General features: G+C 36.8%; 1 protein-coding gene across 2 annotated transcripts in view; it reads right to left on the reverse strand.

The window, feature by feature from the left end:
• DNAH5 (dynein axonemal heavy chain 5) overlaps nt 1-23,980 on the reverse strand; it is a 138,934-nt gene that overhangs the window by 103,916 nt on the left and 11,038 nt on the right. For both annotated transcript variants that reach the window (XM_086469578.1, XM_086469577.1), the window contains exons 5-18: nt 22,781-23,002; nt 22,098-22,235; nt 21,324-21,500; nt 20,403-20,516; nt 18,502-18,609; nt 17,651-17,773; nt 15,571-15,786; nt 12,767-12,874; nt 11,920-12,005; nt 10,839-11,160; nt 6,055-6,261; nt 4,217-4,388; nt 2,789-2,934; nt 433-595 (exon numbers count right to left, since the gene is read on the reverse strand). In XM_086469578.1, the coding sequence (XP_086325704.1) occupies nt 433-595; nt 2,789-2,934; nt 4,217-4,388; nt 6,055-6,261; nt 10,839-11,160; nt 11,920-12,005; nt 12,767-12,874; nt 15,571-15,786; nt 17,651-17,773; nt 18,502-18,609; nt 20,403-20,516; nt 21,324-21,500; nt 22,098-22,235; nt 22,781-23,002 (2,302 nt within the window). The remainder of the gene's footprint in view (nt 1-432; nt 596-2,788; nt 2,935-4,216; nt 4,389-6,054; nt 6,262-10,838; nt 11,161-11,919; nt 12,006-12,766; nt 12,875-15,570; nt 15,787-17,650; nt 17,774-18,501; nt 18,610-20,402; nt 20,517-21,323; nt 21,501-22,097; nt 22,236-22,780; nt 23,003-23,980) is intronic.

A 23,980-nucleotide genomic window follows, 5' to 3' on the forward strand; every position in this document is an offset into this window, starting at 1 on the left:
ACAGGTATCTGAAATATAGCTAAATTTTACAGAAGTGCAGATTATACTCCTTTGTAATCTGTGCCTCAATGTAACTGTCCTTTTACTCCTATCTACATTCTCTACTCAGTAAAAACTAGCATGATTACCACCAAAATTCAGATGTTATTTCTTACATTCTTTCTCTAGGAAGCCGAACAATTAGCCAAGGCCTGCAAGAAGCTGCTTCTATGGCATTAACATTTCAACATGCAAGTTAGACTGATAATATTGATTTACTTTGCAGATGATGGATGATTGTTAGATGATCCATTATTGAGGCAAATTCAAACAAAAATCTTTAGACATTAGATACTGATTGATACTTCAGTCAGCTAAGCTACAATATCCCCCAACACATACTATCAGCATGCAAAAGAAACATAAGCAGAAGCTGCAATACAATCTTCATACCTGTATTTTTTCCCCTTATTTCACCAGTCGGTACAACTGACTTCTCATTGTCTTTTCTGACCTGTACCTCGGTGCCAAGTAACGTGTTAATCAGCTCATTAGCAGCGTCTTCCACCAAGGAGCTTTTTAAATGTAAAGTCCGAGAACCTTTTATACAGAGTTCCTGTTATCAAACCAAAACAAACATATGTTCTTATCTTCCTCGTTCTCACATCTATTTCATGGTCATAGCAGCCTTTGTTAACACAAATGGCAAGGCCTCAGATTTGTGAAAAACAGGATCAATACACAACGTTATTTTTAAATTGGTTTGTTTCAAATTATTTAGTGTTCAATTCTTTGTTGTGCCAAACAAGACATCATAAATGTCTTTCAAATTTGCTATGGCTTTTTTCCCAAATCACATGACTCATCCATAGTTAGTATCATGAATCAACGTTTATAAAGCCTTGTTCCACTAAAAGGCTCCCAAAAGCAAATTCTTCTTAATTTTCTTAACTTTCCAGTGTAGACATGGAAGATTCAATCTTTCTTTTAATCACTGCCATTTTATACTACTTGGCTGTGCCATAAGGAGTATTAGCCAATCATATTTCCCATTTGTAGCTAGATAGGACATAAAATTTATCAAAAGCTGTATTTATGATTAGAATAAACAAGAAAATTCTTAACTGAAGGCAGAAGGAATCAAAGAATGAGATTTAATAAATTTCAGAAATATAGTAAAGTACTGTGCAGTTTTTTCTGTAATACCCAGGGTAAAACTGACTGAGTATGTTTTAGCCAACTGTAATTTTTAACTATAATTGCCTTTTAATTTTTTTCCTTCTTTGTTATCTCCTATTTCTTTAAGCTTAATCAAACCTGGCTACCTCTGTTTAATTAAAAATCAGTAATTGGAAAAATTCAGCCATTAGCAAGGTTCAGTCATTTCCAAATTTTAAGACACAATCTTTCATCTTCCTAGTGATTCAGTCTAGTTGAGAGAGAAGCTATATCTGATTTGCAATATCACAGCAACTACTAAACAAAGTACTTCAGGGTTTTTTTCATGGTATAACTACTTTTGTTGCAGCAATTTCTTTAGAAACTTAAAGACACCTGTTAGGTGATAGAACTTATTTCTAATCCCTTCTAATTAAAAACCACAATAAGCTTACAAACGCTGTTACTATTTTCGTTGTACTTATAACTGGGGCTAGTATAGCACCTAGTCTGCTAACTCAAATTGATTGGCTGTTGTGGTGTGGTAATTGCTATGCAGCAGTTCAAGTTTTCTTGCAGAAGATCAACATTAAGCAATATTAATTATCACACTGAGATAGTGCTGAGAAGTTTTTTGTGCTCACTCTCACATATTTTTACTTTAGTAAATATATGTTTTAGTACCAGCCCTACCAGGAAAGCAGCTACAGGATTAACAAAAAACAACTATGGATTGTGAGGCTTACAAAATACCATTCATTCCATAAAATATTATTTTGAGTTTTACTTTGTATTTAACAAAAAGGTCAACTGTTACAAGGAACAAAACCGGAAAGGCCAAAAAGTTAAGTACACTAAGAGAAACAAAACTTTAGTTGGTAGTATTTATTGCTACATGAGGCCAGGGATGGGGATTATTTACATGTTCTTCTACAATCTTTTCCAAAGCAAATCTTATTTCAGGAGAAAACACAAGTTAGACATTATATCCTAAAATGCCAGAATATCTCATTGTTGCCTCATAAAACCCATTCTGACAGCCAGTTTTGTTACTAGCTTAATCAGCTTTCTAACTGGCTAACAACTTACATGCTTACAGTTAATCCTCCTCCCCATAGAAGTATTTTGATATGGTGAAGGAAGGGGCTTTCCCCAGAATACCTTCCAAGTGTATTTTGCACATTCCATTACCAATTCAGGAGAGCTTGAGATTAACAAATATATTCAGTACACAGTCATTTGCATAGTGTTTACTCTCCCAGGCAACGAAGTGCATTTGTTATGGAGCTATTCACAGGCATCAGATGGGCAATTCCCTTATTTAAAGGCACTAACAAGCTACAATGACAAAAAAAAAAAAAAAAGATACTATCACAGAGGAAAAGCATTTAAGTTCAGTGATATCAAAGCATAAAAGAAATATCATACAGTTGTTGGCTTGATATTAATAAGCTGTGGAAAGAATATCTCAGGTCAGACCTCTTTGCATTTGCAACTTCTTAAAGTTCCAACCAAATAAGTGGGGATTTCCTTGCTTCAGTTTCCCATGCACTGGTCATTAATTCTGCACTGGTTTTGTCTCATAAAAAATGGAAAAATATCTTAACTCAAAGTCATTGAACTTTTCTTTATGAAACTTTTATCTAATAACCTTAGTCTTCTGGAGAAATTCCTCACAGCTCACTGGTTCATCTTCTGGCAACATACAGAGTGGCACTCTATGCATTTCTTGAAGGACAGCATCAATACGAAATTCAACCAAGTCATTCACTCGGTCAAGCAATAACTCCAGCCCAGCTTTTGAAGCAAACAAAAGATTCGAGACAAGCTTAAAAGTTTGAAACAATAGTCTTTGCAGAGTCTTGCTTAAATTTTTACTTCCACAAACTCATATTCAATTTTATATGAATTTTACACCTTAACCAACTTACTTCACTTCAAACATCTAAACTTTTATGGCAAAGTTCACCACTGAAATCACAATTAATTTTTTGCATAACATACACTTATCTAGCATATGTTACCCATATCCTAAAAGATAATAGGCAAAATATTATAAATATATACAAGATGAGCTTAAAGTATACACATTTCAAACACAAAGACATTAAAACTCAATTGAGGTCCAGGAATACTTTTACTCCTATAGTTTGAACTAGTTACCACTTGGAGAACCTACTAGCAACAGAAACTTCTGACTAACAGAATGCCTATCCTTCAAAAAAATGTCAGAAGTCAAATAATAGTTAACAGAAAACAACATTAGAATTTTCATAGTTTAATAGCAATTTTCTTTCAATGCTGAAATTGATATAGCAGCAAGGTGTCTGTTCCAGATTATAACCACTCTTATTATTCAACATTAAATTAAGTGTAATGTCAGGTTAGCATCCAAAGTGCATTTTAATTTGCCATTCAACTAAAGACATCTCCCACTATAACTACTTACATCATTTCAAAAAACAAAATCTGTTTGATGTAGTAATTAAGCTGAAGAAAAAGGAACTTGGTATCTTCAGAAACAATACACATCTCAGCGCAATCTTTTGATAATCTTTTGAAAAGACTCATCTGTTTTCTAAAGTTGTTGCCCAAGAGGTGTGTGTGTTAGTTTTAAAGCAACTGATGTTAAAAAAAAAAAGGTTACTATGAAAAGCTATTGAGCAGTGACAGTGACAACTCAGCTGAGATATTATTCCCTGAGAACTTGTTTTGTACATTACAGAAACAAAATGCAAGATTAGGAAAAGTCTGAAACCTAGGAGCTCTTTTAAAAAGTAGCTATCATTCTTTGAATTCAGAATACAGAGAACCTTTTGCACACTACTTCATGCTTGGTTTAATCCTAACTGCCATCCCATGCATATTAGTAAAAATTTGATAAATATGTGAGACAAAAAGAAGATGTTGTTATAAAGCAAAGGTTTCATGAAATACAGGACAGGTGAAAATTCTAATTTCTTTCATGTATAAGTCAGCTCAGTGCAAATCATATAAAGGATAGCAAGCTTAATAATATATCTTGCATTTGTATAGAAAGAAATAAGCAGAAGTTGATGGAAGGGAGCAAATTACTTACCTAGCTGATAAAAAACCGTATTAATATATTTCTCAATATTCAATGATGTCCAGGTCAGTAACATTAGACCTGGCTGGATAGCATCATCTACATTCGCTAACCAAGGAGCCATCAGTTGTTCAACAGGGTGTCTTATTTTCAGTTTAATTCTTTTATATTCTGCCAACATAATCTGAAATAAACAGAGAGTAATAGCATTAGTGAACATACAGTGATTTGAACTTCTTCACACAAGCATATTCATCATAAATTAAAAAAAAAAAATCCTCTGGATGTACATCATTGAAATTCTTAAGAAACAGTTAATTTTTTGGGAAAGTTTTTCATTATTTTTGGCAGAAATTCATTATTTGTTGCTCTTTATAACAACGCAAGTAATACTTCACATGGAAATTCACTGTTGCAGATTGCGCTGGTTTTGGTTGGGATGAAGTTAATTTCTTTCATAGTGGATTGTATGGTGCCAGTTTCAAATTTGTGACCAAATAGCCAAAACATCACTGAACAGCACTCACGCAGCATTGAGGCTTTTCCTGCTTCTCACACTACCCCACCAGTGAGCAGGCTGGGGACACACAAGAGGGTGGGAGGAAACACAGCAGGGACCACTGACCCCAACTGACCAAAGGGATATCCCATATCTATGGCATCATGCTGAAAAGTAAAAGCTGGGGGAAGAAGGAAGAAGCAGGACATTCAGAGCTATGGAGTTTGTCTTCCCAAATAACCGTGATACAGCCTTGCTTTCCTGGAGATGGCTAAACAGCAGCCTGCTGATAGGAAGTAGTAAATTAAATCCTCATTCTGCTTTGCTTGCGCGTGCAGTCTTTGCGTTCCCTAGCAAATCCCCTGTATCTTAACGCACATGTTTTCTCTTTTAACCTTTGAATTCTCTCCCCCATCCCACCATGGGGAGTAAGCAAGCATCTGTGCGATGCTTAACTGCCGACCAGGGTTAAACCACAACATAGAAAAAGGTTTGCAATTTTCAGTCTCTAAATAGATGCTCCAGAAGAGAAAAATCCCAAGGAAAAAAGTGCATCTAAGTCAACTTTTCAGCAGTTTTATTGGTCCAGCCTTACCATAACTTTAATATGGTATTTGGTTTCTAATGCTTTAACCTGCTGATCTAGTTTCAAATGTTTTGCAAAAAAACAATCCCTGCAATAACTTTATGACCTAATATGACACTTTTTTTACTCATTTCAGAATCAAGTACCCTTTGAAGCTATAGTTTTCTGGACACCTATCTTTGAAGCCTCACCATGAGTTATCAAGAACCTCATCTGTTCATAGGCAAAGTGATCCAAAGAACTTAAAAGATAAGAGGAAGAGAAGTTTTAGCTTTTATTTTTTTCTTCCCCGAACTATTCCACAGACATCTGTGTAAAACACTGGTGTAGGAACTATGCTGCTACTTGCTGGATGCTTTATACTTTTTAAAGGCATACCATCTGTTCCTCCCTCCCAGCTATGCTCCCAAAACAAAGTGTATCCAACATTGACTCCCATATTGGATGAGAGATAATTGCTTATCATTTAGAAAGCAGGCAACAAAGCGAGGCATCTTGCAAGCCTCCTTTCCTCCCCATCCTCATCTCTTTCCCAATCTCTGCTGACCTTCCCTAAACCCATGTATCTTTGAAGTGACCACAGAAAATACAAAGCCAAGAAATTATTTTTAAAAGTGCCTCAAGACAGTCATAAAGATAAAAACCAGATTTCCCAATCTTTTCTTACTGTGTAATAGTTGATCTTCAGTTTTCTCTTCCTTATATACAGAACCTAGACATCTTACTGTACACTACACACGCATAAAATAACTAAAACAAACCCACGTGCAAATTGTTGACAATCTTCTTATACCAGTCCTTCTTCTGTTGAGTAATACTTGCAAACGGTGGGATTTCAAGGCACATGTGAGCCATGCAATCTGTTTCTCTGATTAAAGTTAATATTTCAGGGTCAAAATTCACAAATAATTCTCCTGTTTCTGGAGCTTTAACCAACAGAGATGCCTGAAGTCCTCTTTTAGTTAATTCAATCTGCAGGAAACAAAGTCATCATTCCTGGTCAGACAAGCCAGTACAAGGAAATACTTTGTTTTGAACACAAATATCACTTTGGCAGATACTAAAATCAGGCATTGCTGACAATAAAGATTGATATGGTAGGAATCAACAATGACACTTTATTAACACAATCTGTATGTACCCAAATGCTCAACAATAAATTAACTGCTCTTTATTTGACAGACATTTTTCTATTGGTTCTAGGATATCATAAGCTGTGTTCCACGGTACAACATCAAAAGCAGAGCTATAGACTTTCTTACTTCAACCCTCTTAAATCTGAACTCTCATTTCCTTAACCGTTATTGCATATTCTGCAGCAAGGCTGCACACAACACCCTTGATGTACTGAAATTATCCTTGGAAAACTTCTTCAGATATCTTTTGAACAAACTTATCCTCACTTCTCCTTTTGCTTGTTTTCCACTACCTAACAGTTACATCCTGCGCCAATCTTAACAGAACTCCCAATTATATCCAACCTCTGGGCAAATTTTTAAAAAGACTAAAATTAATGTTTATCATAGACTCTTTTTTTAATTCTTAAAAGGGAAGCCTAATCACACTATTGGTTTAACTGCCTGATTTGAATATCAGAATACCATTTTGTCCTCCATGTGATTAGAAGGGACAGCGTTCATAAGGCCACCACACATGAACAATTTGGCTGATACCAGGAAGAAGTCATGCCTTAGGTAGGGAAACACTTCCTATACGTAAAACTTTGCTGTCATTCCTATTTTCCAGCTCTTCTCTTACTGACATAATTTTATTGTTCTTTATTCACTTCTCAAATTTCATGTATCACATTACATTGAGATGGAGCTTGTTTTTAAGCAATAGTTTCACAACCCATTCATTTCTTTTCGTGTACTTTATTTCTTTTTTTTTTTTTTATGGAACACACACTGAAGATTTGCACGCCCTTTCAATGTCTAAAATATATTTGACTACACTGCTTGCTTTAGCTGTATCCTATATTATCATGACATTTTACAGAGCATTTTTCAAGAAACCATCTAATCAAGTTTTGTCAGTAAAGTTGTCATGCCCTATCCACTAGCACCAAAGTCACTCAGCACAGCTACCTTAAATATGGGCTGAATTTTTTTCTGCAAACTTCACCAGAAAATCTTACTGCCCTCTTCTTTGGACTTCACAGTCACTGTTCCCACTATCAATCTCTTCTTCTCCCATTTTATTTTTTTTTCATGAAACTTTCATTATTAAGGTAACAGAAATTGGTAACAGAAATAAGGGGTACATTGCAGGCACAAATCTTACGCTGCCATAGAATTAGAGTAACTTTCACACTTCCTGGTATCTTGTTATTTTAATATGTCCAAGTTGAACATCATTGGCTACAGCACAAAAGGTAATAGCTTTAAATCTTATGCTATTAAAAAAGCGGATAAACAAGGTGGTGAACATCCAATAAAAAACAGGCAAAAGGGGGGAAAAAATGTTCAAAAATATCAGAAAGTGCCACTAAGCTTAACTATTTCCACACTACAGAAGAATAAAACTACCAGGAGCTAAAGCCGTATTTCCGTTTCATTTGTATTCCCCACAGGATACTTGCCCCCCATCTCGTTGTCCTTTGTTCAGGAGTAGAGCAGGAGCTCCACCTTGTGTTCCGTGATACTCATGTCCACAACTGTCTGCAGTCTTGCTGCCTCGAGAGGAGACTACTGAACAGTAGTCACACTTTTTTTGCCATGTCCGGTAGAGAAGTGCACTGACATTAAAGTGGATATACTTTTCATGTAGTTTCACGCCATGTTTGCTTGTTTCAAAAACTTGAAATTGTGTTTCAAATCCACCTCCCTTTGTTGCCACATAATGAGTACAAGGTTGGAATAGGTTCAGCAAGTTGATATGGCTGCCAACTGCAATTTGACTCTGCTGTAGGAGACACCAGATGCTTACTTTCAGCACAGACCAGAGTCAGATCATGGATCACTAGAACCTCACAAAGAAACGCACCAGTTCAGGGGAGATGCCTTGGACATTACAGTCATTTTGTAAAGGATGAAAGGAGAATATACTTGATTGCTCCATCAAGGCATGGTATATGTCAGAAAATCTGATCACTAGATTATCTAGCCAAAGGAGACAGATGTAACCCCACAAGAAGCATACATCCTCCTTAGTCTTTATAGCTGAGACCGGGAATATATCTTAAAAGTTCCCAGGCAAAGACATGATTGCAGCAGCAGGTCCAATTCAGTGAAAGCTATCATCACTATACTTGGAACAAGGCAGGTATCCAGCACAGTACTGGTATCAAAACAGAAACTGAGTCCAAGATAGAAACACTAAGCAAATGCCAAAGGCTTCCTGAAGCATTGTAATTCCTCTTCCATAAGACACAAGGAATATACATACCACACCAGCTCTCTGCGAAGAGCACATGGAATGAAAGATGGGTTTCTCAAGTTACCAGAATAAGCACTTGAAGTCAAAGACATTTCTAACAACAACAGCAATTTTCATTACTGCCCAGGAGGAGGACCAATTATACAGAGGTCAATAGTGCCAAACTTAGATCTGATGTACCTGAAACACAATCTATATTGAAAGAACAATTGAGGTAACAGTCTTCGGGTTCCTTGATTCCCAGCTGGCAGACAACACCAGATTAATCATCAGTAACACATACTCATCATCAGAGCCAAGGCAGTCTGAACACAGCATATTATATAACCTTTAATATTGTAGACACTTCTCCTGTTTTAGTATACCAAATTGACACAAACACTCACAGTATCAGACAATCAAATATGATGTCCTTTAAACAGTCATGGTAAATGCAAGTGTGAAGGAGGAAGGAAGAGTCAGGAAATCTTAGTGTATTCAGATTGGACAAGAGACAGCAAGAACCTCTAGTCCCAGGTCTGGTGTAAGACTAGCTTTGAGAAGACTGATGTTTATCAGCACCAGAGATTTTCACATTGTAAAAAAGTTGGAGCTGAGCTCCAAGAACAACAGGCAGATGCTCTGCTAATTGTGCCACCACCTTCAAAACAGTCACCTGGAGATTCTGATTCTTCTTTTTGAGATTTACGAGGCTGAGGCAAATTTTTCTACAATGTGTTCTTTGACAAAGCAACAAAGAAACTGGAAGTATGCCAATAGGATAGTAGAAACTTGCAGAAATTTCAAGGCTATAAAGTAGTTCCTGCAGAAGCCATCTGAAAATATGAAGGCATTCAGAGGGTCTATGTACAAAACCCAAAAAGGCAAAAATCAGTCAAATGAGATTTAGAACTTAAGGTAAACCATGTTTTCTGAAGAATATTCAGACTACAAAGTGCTCTGCTGTACCAAATAGGTTGATAGGAAACAAAATGGCTCTGTACTAGGTCTCACTGAGATCAAGTTAATTTTCTTCATAGTGGATTGTATGGTGTTGTGTTTCAGATTTGTAATCAAAACAATGCTGATAACACACTGATGTTTTAGCCACTGCTGAACAGCGCTTTCACAGCATCGAGGCCTTCGCTGTTTCTCACTCTGACCCCTGCAGTGAACAGATTGGGGAGGCTGCACAAGACATTGGGAGGGGACAAAACCAGGCAGATGTCCCAAAATAACCAAAATGATGTTCCATGCCATATAATGTCATGCTTATCAATAAAAAGGGAGAGGCAGCAGTTGAGGGGGTTAGCCATCTTTTGCTCTGAAACTGGCTGGTCATTGGTCTACCCATGGGAGGTGGTGAGTGACTGCCTTGCAACATTCTCTTCCTCCATTTCTCCTTCGCTTACTAAACAAGTTCATATCTCAAGCCACAAGTTTTCTTGCTTTTACTTTTCCTTTCCTCTTTCTTCTCTCACTGTGGGTGGGTAGGGGGAAGTGAGCAAGCGGTTGTGTGGTGCTTAGCTGCCTAACAGGGTTAACCCATGACAGGCTCAAAACACACTTGTGCACTGAGTATGCTATTAATTCTACAGAATGCTCTATCTGTTGAGACTGGATGTTTTTTTACATGTACATTCACTCCGACAGCACCCATAGATTATCACTCAAAAAACAAATCCATATTGCCAGACCAGAGGAAACCTCTGGGTCCGTTTTTACTTCAAGCTAACCAGCTGACAAAACTTCTTTCCCCACACACAATGTTCTTGCACCAGAGTCAGCAGGATACAGCAGAGACAGAGGGTCAGCTAAGGCTACCACTGAATCTTCATTATATGTTTCCACAAATATTTTTCATTGTAACTTCTTAGTTATAATGAAGGTCTTCCAATTGCTCCTAAATTCAGCTACAGGCAGTACAGGCATTTTTATTAATAGAAACACTTTCTTACAAATTACCTGCTCTTATTCCATCCCTCACTTAACAGGCATCCTAAGTTTACAGCTTAGCATACTTGACTACTGCTATTAACCAGAGATCCCTTCACACTGCCGTAACCCAGTGTTTCATTAAGGCCTGAAATAACAGAAATCTAACCTGGTCTGTAAAGTTAGATGTTATTAGTCTACCAACCACAAACACTTTTTTTTTCAAGAAATATCCTAATCAAAACCAGCTGGTTTACCTGCTGAAGCCATCCCCTGTGGTAGATCACCTCAAACTCCATAAGAACTTTTGCTACTTTGTTGTAGTTGCGGATTATGCGCTTGCCATCTGGTGTTTGCAGAACAGCTGGGTGCCGCTGGAAAGACTCCATGGGCTCCTGGATCCTACGAAATAGGTGACGTGCCCACAAGATCTTACCAGCTATTGGAGGCACATTATGAGCCAGTGGAGGGTCCTGCTTCTGCCTATTGTAGATTTTACAGACTGTTTCTATGTCACGACCATAGTTTTGAAGTATTTTCTGATACTTTTCGTCAATGCCAAGATTCGGGATCTGTAATCTGCTTAGAAAAATAATAATAATTACCAAAAAAATCCTTCAATACTTCTGAAATTCTTCTGATTGTTGGAAAATACAGTTGTTCCAGATTCCCTTGCATTCTTCAGAAAATATCTACTTTAGCAGCAGAGTTGTCACTAAAGCTTGAACAAATGCTGTCACAATCTGATTCTGAGCAACCAAGATTTAGATCAGATGATAAAAGTTTCCAAGTAAGCCTACACATTTTCTGTTTTGTCATTTTTCAAACACTGACCTAAAATTATGTGCAAACTGTAACCAATCTGCCACTAGCTGTCTACTCCACTAAACAGAATATCTTAAGAAAACTGATGCAATAAAGACTGAGGCTGCTTTGCAATAATGTGAATTTATCAAGGCAAATTTCACTGTTTCCTAACACAAGTATTTTACTCTCTCCTAACCGCACTGTGGTAAAAAATTAATGTCATTGTTCAAGGACAAACCTAAGCAAACATGCTAACAGCCATAAAGTATCCCTGTACTTATGCTAATTTTGAAAGATTAAGTTCAAAGTCCACTTGTATTTTGCATTTTCCAGTATAAAAAAATATGGTTTCCACACTGCTGAGAAGATACCCCTTAACAGAGCAGCACAGCTGAGTGAGAGGAGATTGAGTTGGGTTTTGTTTGTATTTAAGGAGATGCCTCCTGCTCTTCTCCCCCCGCTCCCCACTATTCTCAAAGTGTTATTTCCACTGCCTGGCAAAATTCTAGCAATCTAGATAGGACATAGTACCTTTCAAATTTCTTCAACATACTCAGTGCTCTTTCAGTGTTCAGAATACTTTCAATGGTGATGTCCATGAAAATCCTTAATCGATCCTGAAGGAGAGCAAATAATTCTACAGCAGAGAACTACGTAAGGCACATACCTCAAATATGCCAGGTATTATTTGACAAGGATTTATCATGCACTATAGTAGAACACTTGGTTTTTTATGTGAAACTAACATCAAATTGTTTATGTGAAACTAACATCAGCAAATATCAGTTTTCCCTTTCTTCTTTCCCTCAAGAATTAAACAAAATACAACCAACTTTCAATGCATTTTTGTTCCAAGTTCCCTCTAGCTGTGCAACCAACAAAAGCCTTTGTACCCTCAAATGTTCCACCATGCTGAGAGCCACCAAAGAATGCTTGTTTACCAATTTGGCAGGCAAAACAACCCAAGCTTTTATTTTAATCTTTTTCTCCTACAGATACCCTTTCCTTCCACAAACTTGTGATTTCAGAACTATGAGAAAGTTAATTATCTGATTTATTTGTGCTATGCTCCCATCCACCCAATGAAATAAAACATTTTTGTGTATTCTTGCTAGCATGACTTCCAAATGAAGTACAGGAATGAAAAATCCTTTCATTAGAGGCCCTCAAGGCCCTTTCTGGCCTATTCCAAGTCACTGGTCTGAACACTAGATAATAAATGCAAGATTTAAAGTGAAGATACATTAGGATAATTTTTCAATTTCAGAATACAAAGTCTGAGATTTGCATAATTTGTTTGGTGGTAACTCAGAGGTATTTTTGTTTTCAGGAAGATTCATCAGTGAATTAAATTCTTATTATAATCATAATAACCTACATGAAGATCATTTCTCTCTTTGCAAAACTCTTCGTAGTCTTGGTCAAAATCAGTATTCCGTTGATCCAAGAAATTGTAATGCCTTTTCTTCATGATGTCAACAATGCTCTAAACAGTTTCACAGAAAAAGAAAATTATCACCAAAAAAATTGTCTTGTCAAGAAGTTTTACCACACCAAAATATTTAGCACAATGGGCTGTGCACATTCACATTTTACCTTTACCGTTAGTTAACAGTATTTGCTGAGCAATACAGGCCAACCACTTCAATGACATATTTGCAGGAAACAAGTTGGTGCAATGGCCATATGAATTTCATTTATACTATTTACTTCTGATTTAAGTCAATTAGAACTGACAGAAAATTCAGACTCTTGCTTTCTATCAAAGAAAGATATTTGCTACCTATTAAATATTTTCTTATGCAGCAGAGGTTCATTACTTCTATTCAAATGTTAACAAAGTTCAACATAGAAAAATATTTTCACATTAGTGTTTTCCATGCCTTTAAATTAACTGATTCCATAGAAGAACAGACTACTCAAAAACCACAATAAGATGCAACACATCACCAGCCCAGGACTTATTGTTCCTGACTTCTCTTACATAGCTGCTGTCCTCTCAAAAGCACATCTTCATCAGCATCTCCCTTCAGCTGTACACACAGTTAAACAGTTTCTAATGATGAGCCACTGTTCAACATCCCAGTAGTTTACGGCAGTAAAGCCATTAAGCTCAACATATTTTCAGCACAGCAGACTTCCACTATTTTAAGTCAACTGAACTTCAGTTTTATTGCTTTGTTGTAAATAAAAAAAATCCATCTTTCCCTCTAAAAACAAGCAAATCCTAGATAGCAACTAAGTAGTAAAGCGTAAAGAACTGCAACATACCAACTTCCTATTATAAATATTTTTAAGTCATATAATCAGTCATATAACTATAGATATGATCCATGACAAACACTTCAGTACCTCAATTTTGTCACTGTTAAAAAAGTACAATCACTTTCTGACGTTTATGCATACTATCCAGAATCTTCCATGTAGTATTTTCTACCTATCACCCCCTCACCCCACCCCCAAATGACATTGACTTCACAGTAACTAGGTTTCACACAAAGTTCTTACTTTAGGACTTGAGTGCTGCAACGGATAATGCAGTATATCTGTATAGAGTTTGCAGACTGCATCACCGCCTGGGCTAGTGGTCACAGGCAGCTTTTCAAATATAAATGCCCCAAATAAATGAGATGTCTGTGTTCCAGCCTACAAAAATAGTATCTTCATAGCATGAACCGAAAATTCGCAGCATCCTCAGTTGCTGAGAAGCCTGCTGGCACAGCTTTACAGAGCATCTCTCAGTGAAGGGAGGAAAATTTAGAGCAACCCACACCTATACTACCCAGGTGGAACAGCCTTGGACCAAGTATCCTTCCAGCTGCACTCAGGTTTCTTCTCAGAAGACTATAGAATAGAACAAAGGAGACAACTAGCTGCTGTGAAGGATGCAGTCAAGGTATCAAAACCCCAGACTGCAACAGGGAGTGAATCAAACCAGGATGGACCATAGAATGCTCACATTTTACCCTACAGTTATTCAACTAAAGCAAAGTGATTTACTCATGGTCATAACAAAAAGGAAAGGGACAGTGTAAAGCAAATTCAAATGCCACATTTGCCTGTACTGCCACTGTTTCACATGTGATCTCTAAAAGCAGTCTACAAACTCCACACATTGAATACTTCTGATTTATTTTAATATTTACAAGTGCCGTAATTATGATACTGCACTATGAAAGATATACAATAAGGCTTAGTAAAAGCAGGGAAGACTCTACTTGCTAGAAAAGAAAGTTAATCTCGGAAAAGAGCATGATTTAGCATATTTATATTCTTAGACAAGCTCCTTGTTGTTCAAATCTCACTCCTACTAAATAAAAGGACCAGGAAAGAAACTTGAATAGTAATACTAACAAGCAAAGGGATTTTGCTGTTACCAAAGAAAAAGCCTAAACTTGAAAAGCTTTCCAGAGGGAACAAGTCATTTCTCTTCCTCCCTCACCCTAAAGATAGACATCTGTGAATTAACTCTTTTTTTCCTCATGAAACACAAAGCTGATGATTATACTCTAGATCTAGAGTACAGATTTTAAGTAAACCTGCTGGAATTAAGCTTGCTGTTTCCTTAATGAAACAAGTTCAAGTTGAGTTTTTTGTTTGGTTATGTTGGGTTTTTTAATTACTTATTTCAAGAGATCAAAGTTAAATTTGTTTGTATTTATGCCAGACAGAAATGGAACTGGGGCTTGTTTCACCCCAAGCTGCAACGAAAATCTGACTGCAGCATCAGCAATCATGGCAAAGGAGACAGCCTCAGTGGCAGGCACTGATGAGGTACCCCTAGAAAAATGGGCAAGAGGTGAAGACAGTCTGCAATTTTTGTCACAGTACACTTTCATAGCTAGCAAAACATTTGTAAAGACAAAAATGTTCCACTTCTCACTTTCTCTCCTGATCATGACACAAACCCATGGTTCCTATTACTCCTGCTACAAAGCTCTCACATTTTGTTGCTTTTTTCAATCGACTTCTATTTTAACATACCTCTTTCACGTCCCCTTCCCCTTTGCACCTCATCTGCTCGCTTCCGCAGCAATCACATATTTACATCACTATTACCCAGTAATTTTAGCACAACTTAGACTTAATTTTTCTGTTGACAAACACTTTTCTAATTTTCATAATTATTTATTTTTTAAAGATCAAATCAGACTGACAGGATATCCAAAATTTACTGTGTACCTCATATTTTGTGATTATTCCTTCCAATTCCTCTATCTTAGACTCCTGTAGAATCAAGCAGGTTTTCATAGTATTGAAAACATCTATTATCTTTATCAGACGTCGATGAAAGGTTTCAAATTTTCCAAAGATATACACCTCACTAAAGTCAAACTGGTTTTCAGTTGGATTTTGTTCCAATTTCTCTTTTATCTTATGAAAGCAGTTTTGATACTCCTAAAAACAAAGAAGAATTTAAAAGAAGAATGTCAAGCATATAATAAAAGGCACTGTCATCAGCTAGAACAAAATTTATGCAGACAGATAATATCCTAATTTGACAGCAAGTAGAAGTTTCATCAATAAACAATCATGAACAGTATAAAGACAGTACCAGAATTTGTCTCTGAAAACTAACTCAACAATACTATTTCAGGATCACACATTTCATTACGTGAGCGAACTGCACATATATGTATTTGTACAGTCCACCCTCAGCTAGCGTGAAATTTTGTTCCTTCTATTTTATAGCAGGGTTTGATGTTTTTACTGAATATCCAAGATGACAACCCAGATTTCAAAGACTGCAAATAATGATTGTGTGCTCAGTAATTTTACTGGGTAATAAAGTTTCAAATTTTCCCAAAAAAACACTTTCCAGAACAAAAACCCTTCTGAAGTTAGAATGCTCCTCCATAGCAGATTCCATTTTTCATTCTGCTTTCTTAACTGGGCACAAACCTTACTCCAAACATGTTAAAACTAAATTCTTCCCCAAGTCAGATTACACAGTCAACAAATTTGCTTGAAATGGTTTCTTTAGTTCTCTTTAAAATATAATGTTCATTATTTTTCATCACATATGTGTATGAATAACCCCACTTAGCTATACTAATACAAAGAGCCCAGTGTTTCCTAAGTTGTTAATGATTCAAATTTTAAGTTTTAATCTATTGATTTTCTGAAAGCTTGTAGAACTCACAAGACTCAAATAAAATCTTAATCCTTCAACATATTTTAATGCAACTGGATAATTTGCTATATCCTTATAGAAATATACAAATCTAATACTTGTTTCTGATGGCAAGACATCATATAAATTTACATGAATTTGTGCTAGAACCGTGCAAGATTTATTGCTTCAGAAGGTGTCAGGATAAATTTCTAGTCTTCCAAGTATATATTATTAAGGAATAAAAAAATAATAATGGAGAAAATCTAATATGAACCTTGTGATATCTACAGGGAAGTTATCAATAAGACAGAACTAGGCTCTTCAGAGTAACACATGGACAGAGGCCAAGAGGCAATGGGCATAAACTGAAACATAAGATGTTCTGACTGGATATAAGGAGAAAAATCTTTCACCCTAAGGGCAGTCAAGCAGCAAAAGAGGTTGCCCAGAAAGGCTGTGCAGTCTCTCCATCCTTGGAGAACTTCAAGACAGGACTGCATAAAGGACCGGGCAACCAAGTTTGATCTCATAGCTGCCCCTGTTTTGTCTTTGAGCAGAAGGTTGAGCTAGATACCGGCTAGGACCCTTCCAAGCTGAATTATCCTATAATCCTGTTCTAAATGTTCTAAATGAGGGGGCGGGAGGAAGAAAAAAAAAAAAAAATCACAAAACGGTCAGAGAAATGTATGCAAAAAAATAGAGGCTATCTTCCCAACAAGCCTACACAACCTGAACAGCTGAATTCTTCTCAGTTCAATAAATTTCCCTTTCTAAAAGTATAACTTGTCTACATATCTTGAGAATATATTCAGCTCAGTAACTCCCTCTGTTTTCATTTCTATCATACATCCCTCCCCATCAAGTGAGAAGAAACTTTCCAGAGAAACTGAATGAAATCCAAGTAATTCTCATATAAGTAGCATAGTTAAGTTAGACTAAGCATTGAAATCGTGTTTCCACAAGATCAACAGACACTGGACTAAACTGTTAGTGCTAATATAAACGCTCCAGTTCCAAAGGGTATTTTTCAGTTGCTTCATTTTCCTTCATTATAACATTGCTTCCTCACATGAAATAAAGTTGTCCTAATCATGCCTTCCTAAATCTCACGTTATAGTGTGTTTTCCACACGTTCTTCCAACTTACCTGTTTAAGTCTAATGGTTGCTTGTAGCTTTTCCATAACTCTTTCTTGAGGTTGATTCCAGATGGTGACCGTATTGTTATTTGTAATGTAAGATTTACATGCTGTGATCATCTGGTTGGTCACCTAAAAGCAGTTTTACCTTGTGAAAAAAAAAAATTCAAGACAAAGCAGACCTTGCCCTTCTTTCAGTCTCATCCCATAGCTCTGACTCCACCAGCCTAAATGCTGCAAAATAGCAATGCCAAATACCATCCACATAGACAGACTGTCCTCCTTGCAAAATCCAGCCTCCAGACCATTACACTACCAAAATGTTGTTGATTAATTACACTCATCCTAAACCTAAACACCTTGCCCCTACCTTGAAAAGACATTGAGGACTACAAAGTCATAAGACTTTGGCACTTCTGAAAGCAAAGGTAAATCAAGGGCACATGAGACTACAATCATTAAAGAACAGGTTCTTCCAACTCAATTTTCTTCTTTATGCAAACATAAGGAGGTGTAAGGGCTATACAAATTTAACATAATTGGTTCTACAAAAAACAGATCACCACAGAGAAAATCCGTAACAAAAAGTTCCTCGATCTGTTCACATCAGGGTTGAGATTAGCCCTGATCTTCAAGAAGTCTTAAAAAATTCTTATAACTCCAAATTACAGACAACAAAATAGGTTCTAACTTTGAAGTAGTTTTATCACTGTTTCCAATTCTCTATACGTTCAAAAAGCAGCATTAAATTTACCAAAATGCTGCCTCTTCAAAAGCTTGGTCCCTTTGTGTTCTCTCTCACTTAAGCAACAATACACAAAAAAATCTGCGAAAATTTCCTTTCACTCTGTAGTACTGACCTTCACAAACAGTGAGGATATCTTCTCAGATGTGTTGTAATACCGAGAGATACTCTGAATCATTTTAATTGCATGTATGAGTCCTGGAATAGCATCCACCATGGATACCTGGAAAGAAACACACAGTCTGAACTCTGCTCAGTACTTCTGTTACCATATATTAGCTCGACACCTAATTAGAGAATGCAGTAGCATTACAAACATGGTCTTCCTAATGTTCTGCCTCTGTTTCCCTGGGTCTCTTCTGCAGAGCTGCCTATCCTACCACACCCTCCAAGCTCTACAATTCAATTTTGGGCAAAAATTTTCACTCTGGTCAGCCAATGAAATTTGATAAAGACTAAGGCCTCTTCAGAAGTACTACTTATTTTCACAAAAATACGTTTGTACAGTCTTTTGCTAAATGTGATGTAAGCTTGCGTGTAAAGAGAGCCCAAAAATTGCATTAAGCCTTATGGCATTCATTTGGATAAAGGAGCTACAAAGAACAACTTTCCTATAGTATTAGCATTTAGATCATAAAAAATTATATACAATAGGTGAAGTGTCTGGGAGGAGGTGATCTTATAGCCCATTCTTTGGGGTGCGGGGCCCAAGCGCTGGCCCCCGGGGACATCTCTGCTGGGGCAGCCCCTGTGCAGGGTGGCCCCATACTGGCCTCAGCCAGCTCCAGCAGCCTCACCGCAGGGCACAGCTGAGACCCTCAGCCACGGGCAGGCACAGCACGGAGAGCTCACCAATGGGCCAGAAAAAGATTTTTCAGTCCTCACATCTGCATTTCCAAAGCAATGACATTTTACTCTATTGACAAACATTTCTCAACATTTTACAGGCAAATTATCAGTAAGGGAAAGTTTCACACTCCATGCTGCACTGGCTTCTACCCCAAGTGCTACACCCTCTCAAAACTAAACACCTCTGAAGTTGGCACCACTTCCTCCTTGGTAAAAGCAAGTATGTGGAGCACAAAGCAGATCTTGCATAGCGCCGATAGCCAGCATATTCACTTTAACTCTGTTTTGTAAGGGTATCATACCAACATTTCATCAGAGAGACTCAAATATCAGATTGGGAAACACTGAAACAACACACTGTTCTAATACCACCCAGTAAATGGAAACAAACAGCCACACCGTGGTTGCCCAGAGCACTGTTGGGAAGTAATTTCACTTCAGGAAAAGTATGGGGGAGAGAGGGAAAGAGGGAGGGAGGGAGGATGGTCAAAGCTTCGAGTCTTCACAACCACTCATCATATTTCTCTGACTAGCAGGACACATACAGTCAGCCGCAAAACCAGTTTTAATGAAATCAACCATTTGCCACCTACTTTAGCAGGGACGCTGAGAATTCTTCCTCCTATCCCATATTTTAGGTTGGCTAGTTTTGTTTACTAGTTGTTATGCTTGCATCATCCTGTTACTAAGGTGTGAAAAGGTGATTTATATTTACACCTTAATATTTACACAACCATATTCATGCTTTCATAACACAAGAAGCTGAAAATTGCCTTATAATTGCTAGGCTAAGCATGACCTGGCCACCAACACAAAGACAAAAGTCCAGCCATTGCCTTTAGCATAGCACTAGGTGCACTTTCACACGTGTGTATGTCCCCCCTTTTCTTTTCTTAAATTGCAAAGATTTCACTTCCTCCTGTAGCACAGAATCCAGCATCATCATCAGAGCAAAAGCTTCACAGATATCACGGCAAGAAAATAACAAGTACTTTATTTTGCAGCCAGAAGTTCCCACTAGGCCACTTTTAGCGTAACTGAACAAAGTCTCAAACTGGAGATGCATACATAAAATGCTATCTATGTCTTTCCAAACTGTTCCTACAAAATACATTCCTTTTAGTTGTCTCAAGAGAGTTATGTTAAGAATTTAGAAGTTTTGCTTACAGGATCATTATTGTACAATGGGTCACAATATTTTTCCAGAGAATATAAATACTTCACGTTATCTTTAGCTTCATTTGCTGCATCTGTGATGCGAATATCCAATGCTCGCCAGATCTAAGAATAGAAAGTTCAAAAAAATATAAAACCACATATTTCAGAAAAACTGTTGTGAGATCACTCTGTCATTAGCCTTCAAACACACTTGAAAGCACAGATCTGTTACTTCAGAGTTACACTTCTTTACCCAAGATGAGGAACAGGTCCTTGTTTTGCTTCAGTAACTTGACTGTGAACATACAGTTAAATTAGTTAATTAATACAAGTTATGCCAGTAGTAGTGTCAAGTCAAGTTGTTGTAAAATATATAGACATTGTCTGTTAACTATTTTTGCTTGATGGACTGATGAATATATAGCCTTGTATACGTTTTGCGTGTCTCTCATTTTGATGAGCCAAGACTTTTTTATTCACTTATTTTTCTGTTTGAGATGGGTCTTTAACTTTGTTATATCGATGTGAGAAGTTACGACCCATCAACAGTTTTGATACCGTAACAACATGAGAAAGAGGTTTTTAAAAATGGGTTTTATTTTCTTTTCATAAAATACCCAGTTCATAAATTCAATTTTCTGATTTCATAATCAGTTTTTCAAAGATAAGTATTTACTTCTCTCGAGCCATGTGGATGCAGCACATTATCAGCCATTAGACAAAGGGGATTCCCAGTCTTTTCCAATAAATTAAACTAGATTTAAACTTTGTCTACTCAAGGTGAGGAATAGGAAAGGACAATGAAAAAAAAAAAAAGCCACAGATGTGTCAATATTTTCCTCACCAGCAATGTTACATACATCACCAAAATGAACTAAGGTATACTGAACATTTCTAGTGTTTACATCCATCATAATTCAAAATAGAAACCTTCAGCAGTTTGGATTTGGCAGCAGTGAGTACTCCAAGCACTGCCTTAACATCTGGGCTCTTCAGCTGGTCCATAAGGTAGCTGAATTTTGACAATCTCTTTTTCCAGTAATCAAGCTCTACTCGAGGTCCAAGGTCATCAGCTTCCTTTCTCAACTGGTCATTTTCTGCAAGAACCTTTTATCATACAGTAATATTAGTGAATGATGATAATACCTTTTATCTGCATGGATAGCATAGATCAATTCATAATTTAACTCATAGTATTAACCTCCCGTGATAAACTACCAAACTCAGCCACCACCTCAGAGACCTTAATTTTATTTGGCCTTTTTAGTTCTAAGTTAAAGAAGGAGCAACATCTCAAGAGCCCTGTTATAGACAATTTCATTTTCCGCAAATAACCTGCAAAGCATGTTTCAAATTACAATTTTGACCACTGAGAATAGTATTCACTGAAATATTGTGTTCTTTTTGCTCTCATTAAATCCACTGGGAATCACTAGCTGTCTTCTACTTTAAGAACAGGCAATTATCAAAAACAGGGGTCTAAGCTTCCAAAGACATGTGCATGCTCTGTTTAGTAGAAGATGGAAAAAGCTCTCAATAGTATTCTCACTGAGAAGCACACAAAACATGCCAACAGTGCTTTAAAATATAGGGACTGATCACATTTAACTTTATAGAAAGGTAGCTATATGCCAACAGGATTAAACTCATGATCTGCCAATATGCAGACGCTGTCGTATTTCACAGTTGTCCAGAGTTTATCACCTGCTCAATTTGTTTGGTCCATCCTTTCATGCAGATTTCTATTCTTTCAAGAGAATCTATGCTGTTGGCAACCATCAGATAATCTGAAGGTCCACTTAAAGTTTTCAGATCATATGTTTCACATTTCTTCAGATTGACCTAAAACACAAGTTAAAAAAAACTGAAATGCTGAAAAGTTCAGCATTGAAATGACAAATAAACCAAGAACTTTAAAAAGTAACTGGTTGCTTCACTTGGGGTATCTCATTTCATATTCCCACTTCAGTTTAAACTAAACTAGTTTGAGCCAGAACTGGAGTCCAGAATCTGGAGAATTCACCAGCCTGGCAGCTGTGCTGTCATGTCCTTTCCTTCACAAAGGCTGAGCAGAAATTAACAAAGCAACTCTGTCACTGATCAATCATTCTCAGTTTAAGAGTGGCCACAGTTATTGGAGCGTCAAGAAGTTAATAAGATCTAAAGAACCGGTGCCAGAACAAACAAGAACAGAAGCACCTGCAGAATTGTTAAAGCCACAGATTAACGTATAACAAGTCACTGATGACAACAAAAGCATTATTTTTTTCTCCAGTTGAACAAAACAATTTTTATGAGTATTCTACAATAGCAGCTAATTCACAAGCTCCTGAGCAAGAGACATTCTACAGCTAGCTCAATTTCTATTTGCCACGTGAACATACTACCTTTTCCAACAGACTTTGCTGAGTTCCTGATAGTACACTAACAAATGCTTCAAGGGAACAAAGGAAGTCCTGCTTAATATTGGAAGCTTGTTGAGGTTCACCAAGTTCAACCCAGCCACAGTCCATAGTCTGTAAGGCTGGGATGAAGATTTCTGATATCAACTGCTCAATACTTTTTAGTAAGCCATCTCGACCCACATTCATCATATTAAAATTCACTTCCTGTAAAAGAAACACAACAAGAGTTAAAATAGAAAACAAAATTATGCCATCATTATATTTATTCCAGTCCTATTGCCTTGAGCATCTCAAAAATTACCTGTTCGTACAAGTGCTTTTCAAGCAATAACAGCACAATTCTTGCTAGCAGGGGCAGCAAGATTTGTACAGGGACACAATTTGCCATACAAAGCTGAGGAAACGAAGATCTGAAAATACTTCCAAAATATAACGAGTATAAAAGAGACTTCTATTTATAAAGCTTAATTTATATGGGTTAGAAAAGTGATTCCAGGCCGCCACTTCTAAATTTATCAGAATAATATTTTTGAATATATTCATACATATATACATATATGTATATACACACACAGAGAAAGAGAGAGATCAATGCACTTAAAAGGCTTAGATACAAAAAGAATTATGAACAGTTAATTCTGACTTGCAGTTGCACAAAGATCCAGGAAGAATACCTCCATCCAGTTTGAGAGAGAACAAATCACAGAGCATCTGCTTTTTAGACATTGTGAAAAAGACTCCGAAGACTTCAAAGGTAAATTACATTAAACTGCCCTTTTTTGCTTTATTAGAAAGTACCACAAGAATATTTTACAGCAACATAATTTAACACCAAACAACTTGTATTTAAGTATCGTATATTAGATATGTCTTCAGACATATCACTTTTACTTTTCAACATGTCTTTCCTGGTTTTAAGGTATTACAAGGGCTATATCATTACTTTACACATCTTTCAGCAAGTCTGCTTTACTCATCCTTCAGTTGCAATTACCAGCTTGTAAGCATTATTAATAAACAAAAAAATCTTCAAATGTTAAGTAGTATATAATTGACTAAAATCATCATAAAAAACATTAAGAGGTTAATCATGAAACTTTAAAACATATATCTGTAGAAACCAAATAATACTCTGGTGATGACAGCCAGCTCACCCAACCTTTGCTCTTTTATTTCTTGCCT

Source organism: Leptosomus discolor, chromosome 8 (genome assembly GCF_034619465.1).
Source record: "Leptosomus discolor isolate bLepDis1 chromosome 8, bLepDis1.hap2, whole genome shotgun sequence".
Lineage (NCBI taxonomy): Eukaryota > Metazoa > Chordata > Aves > Leptosomiformes > Leptosomidae > Leptosomus > Leptosomus discolor.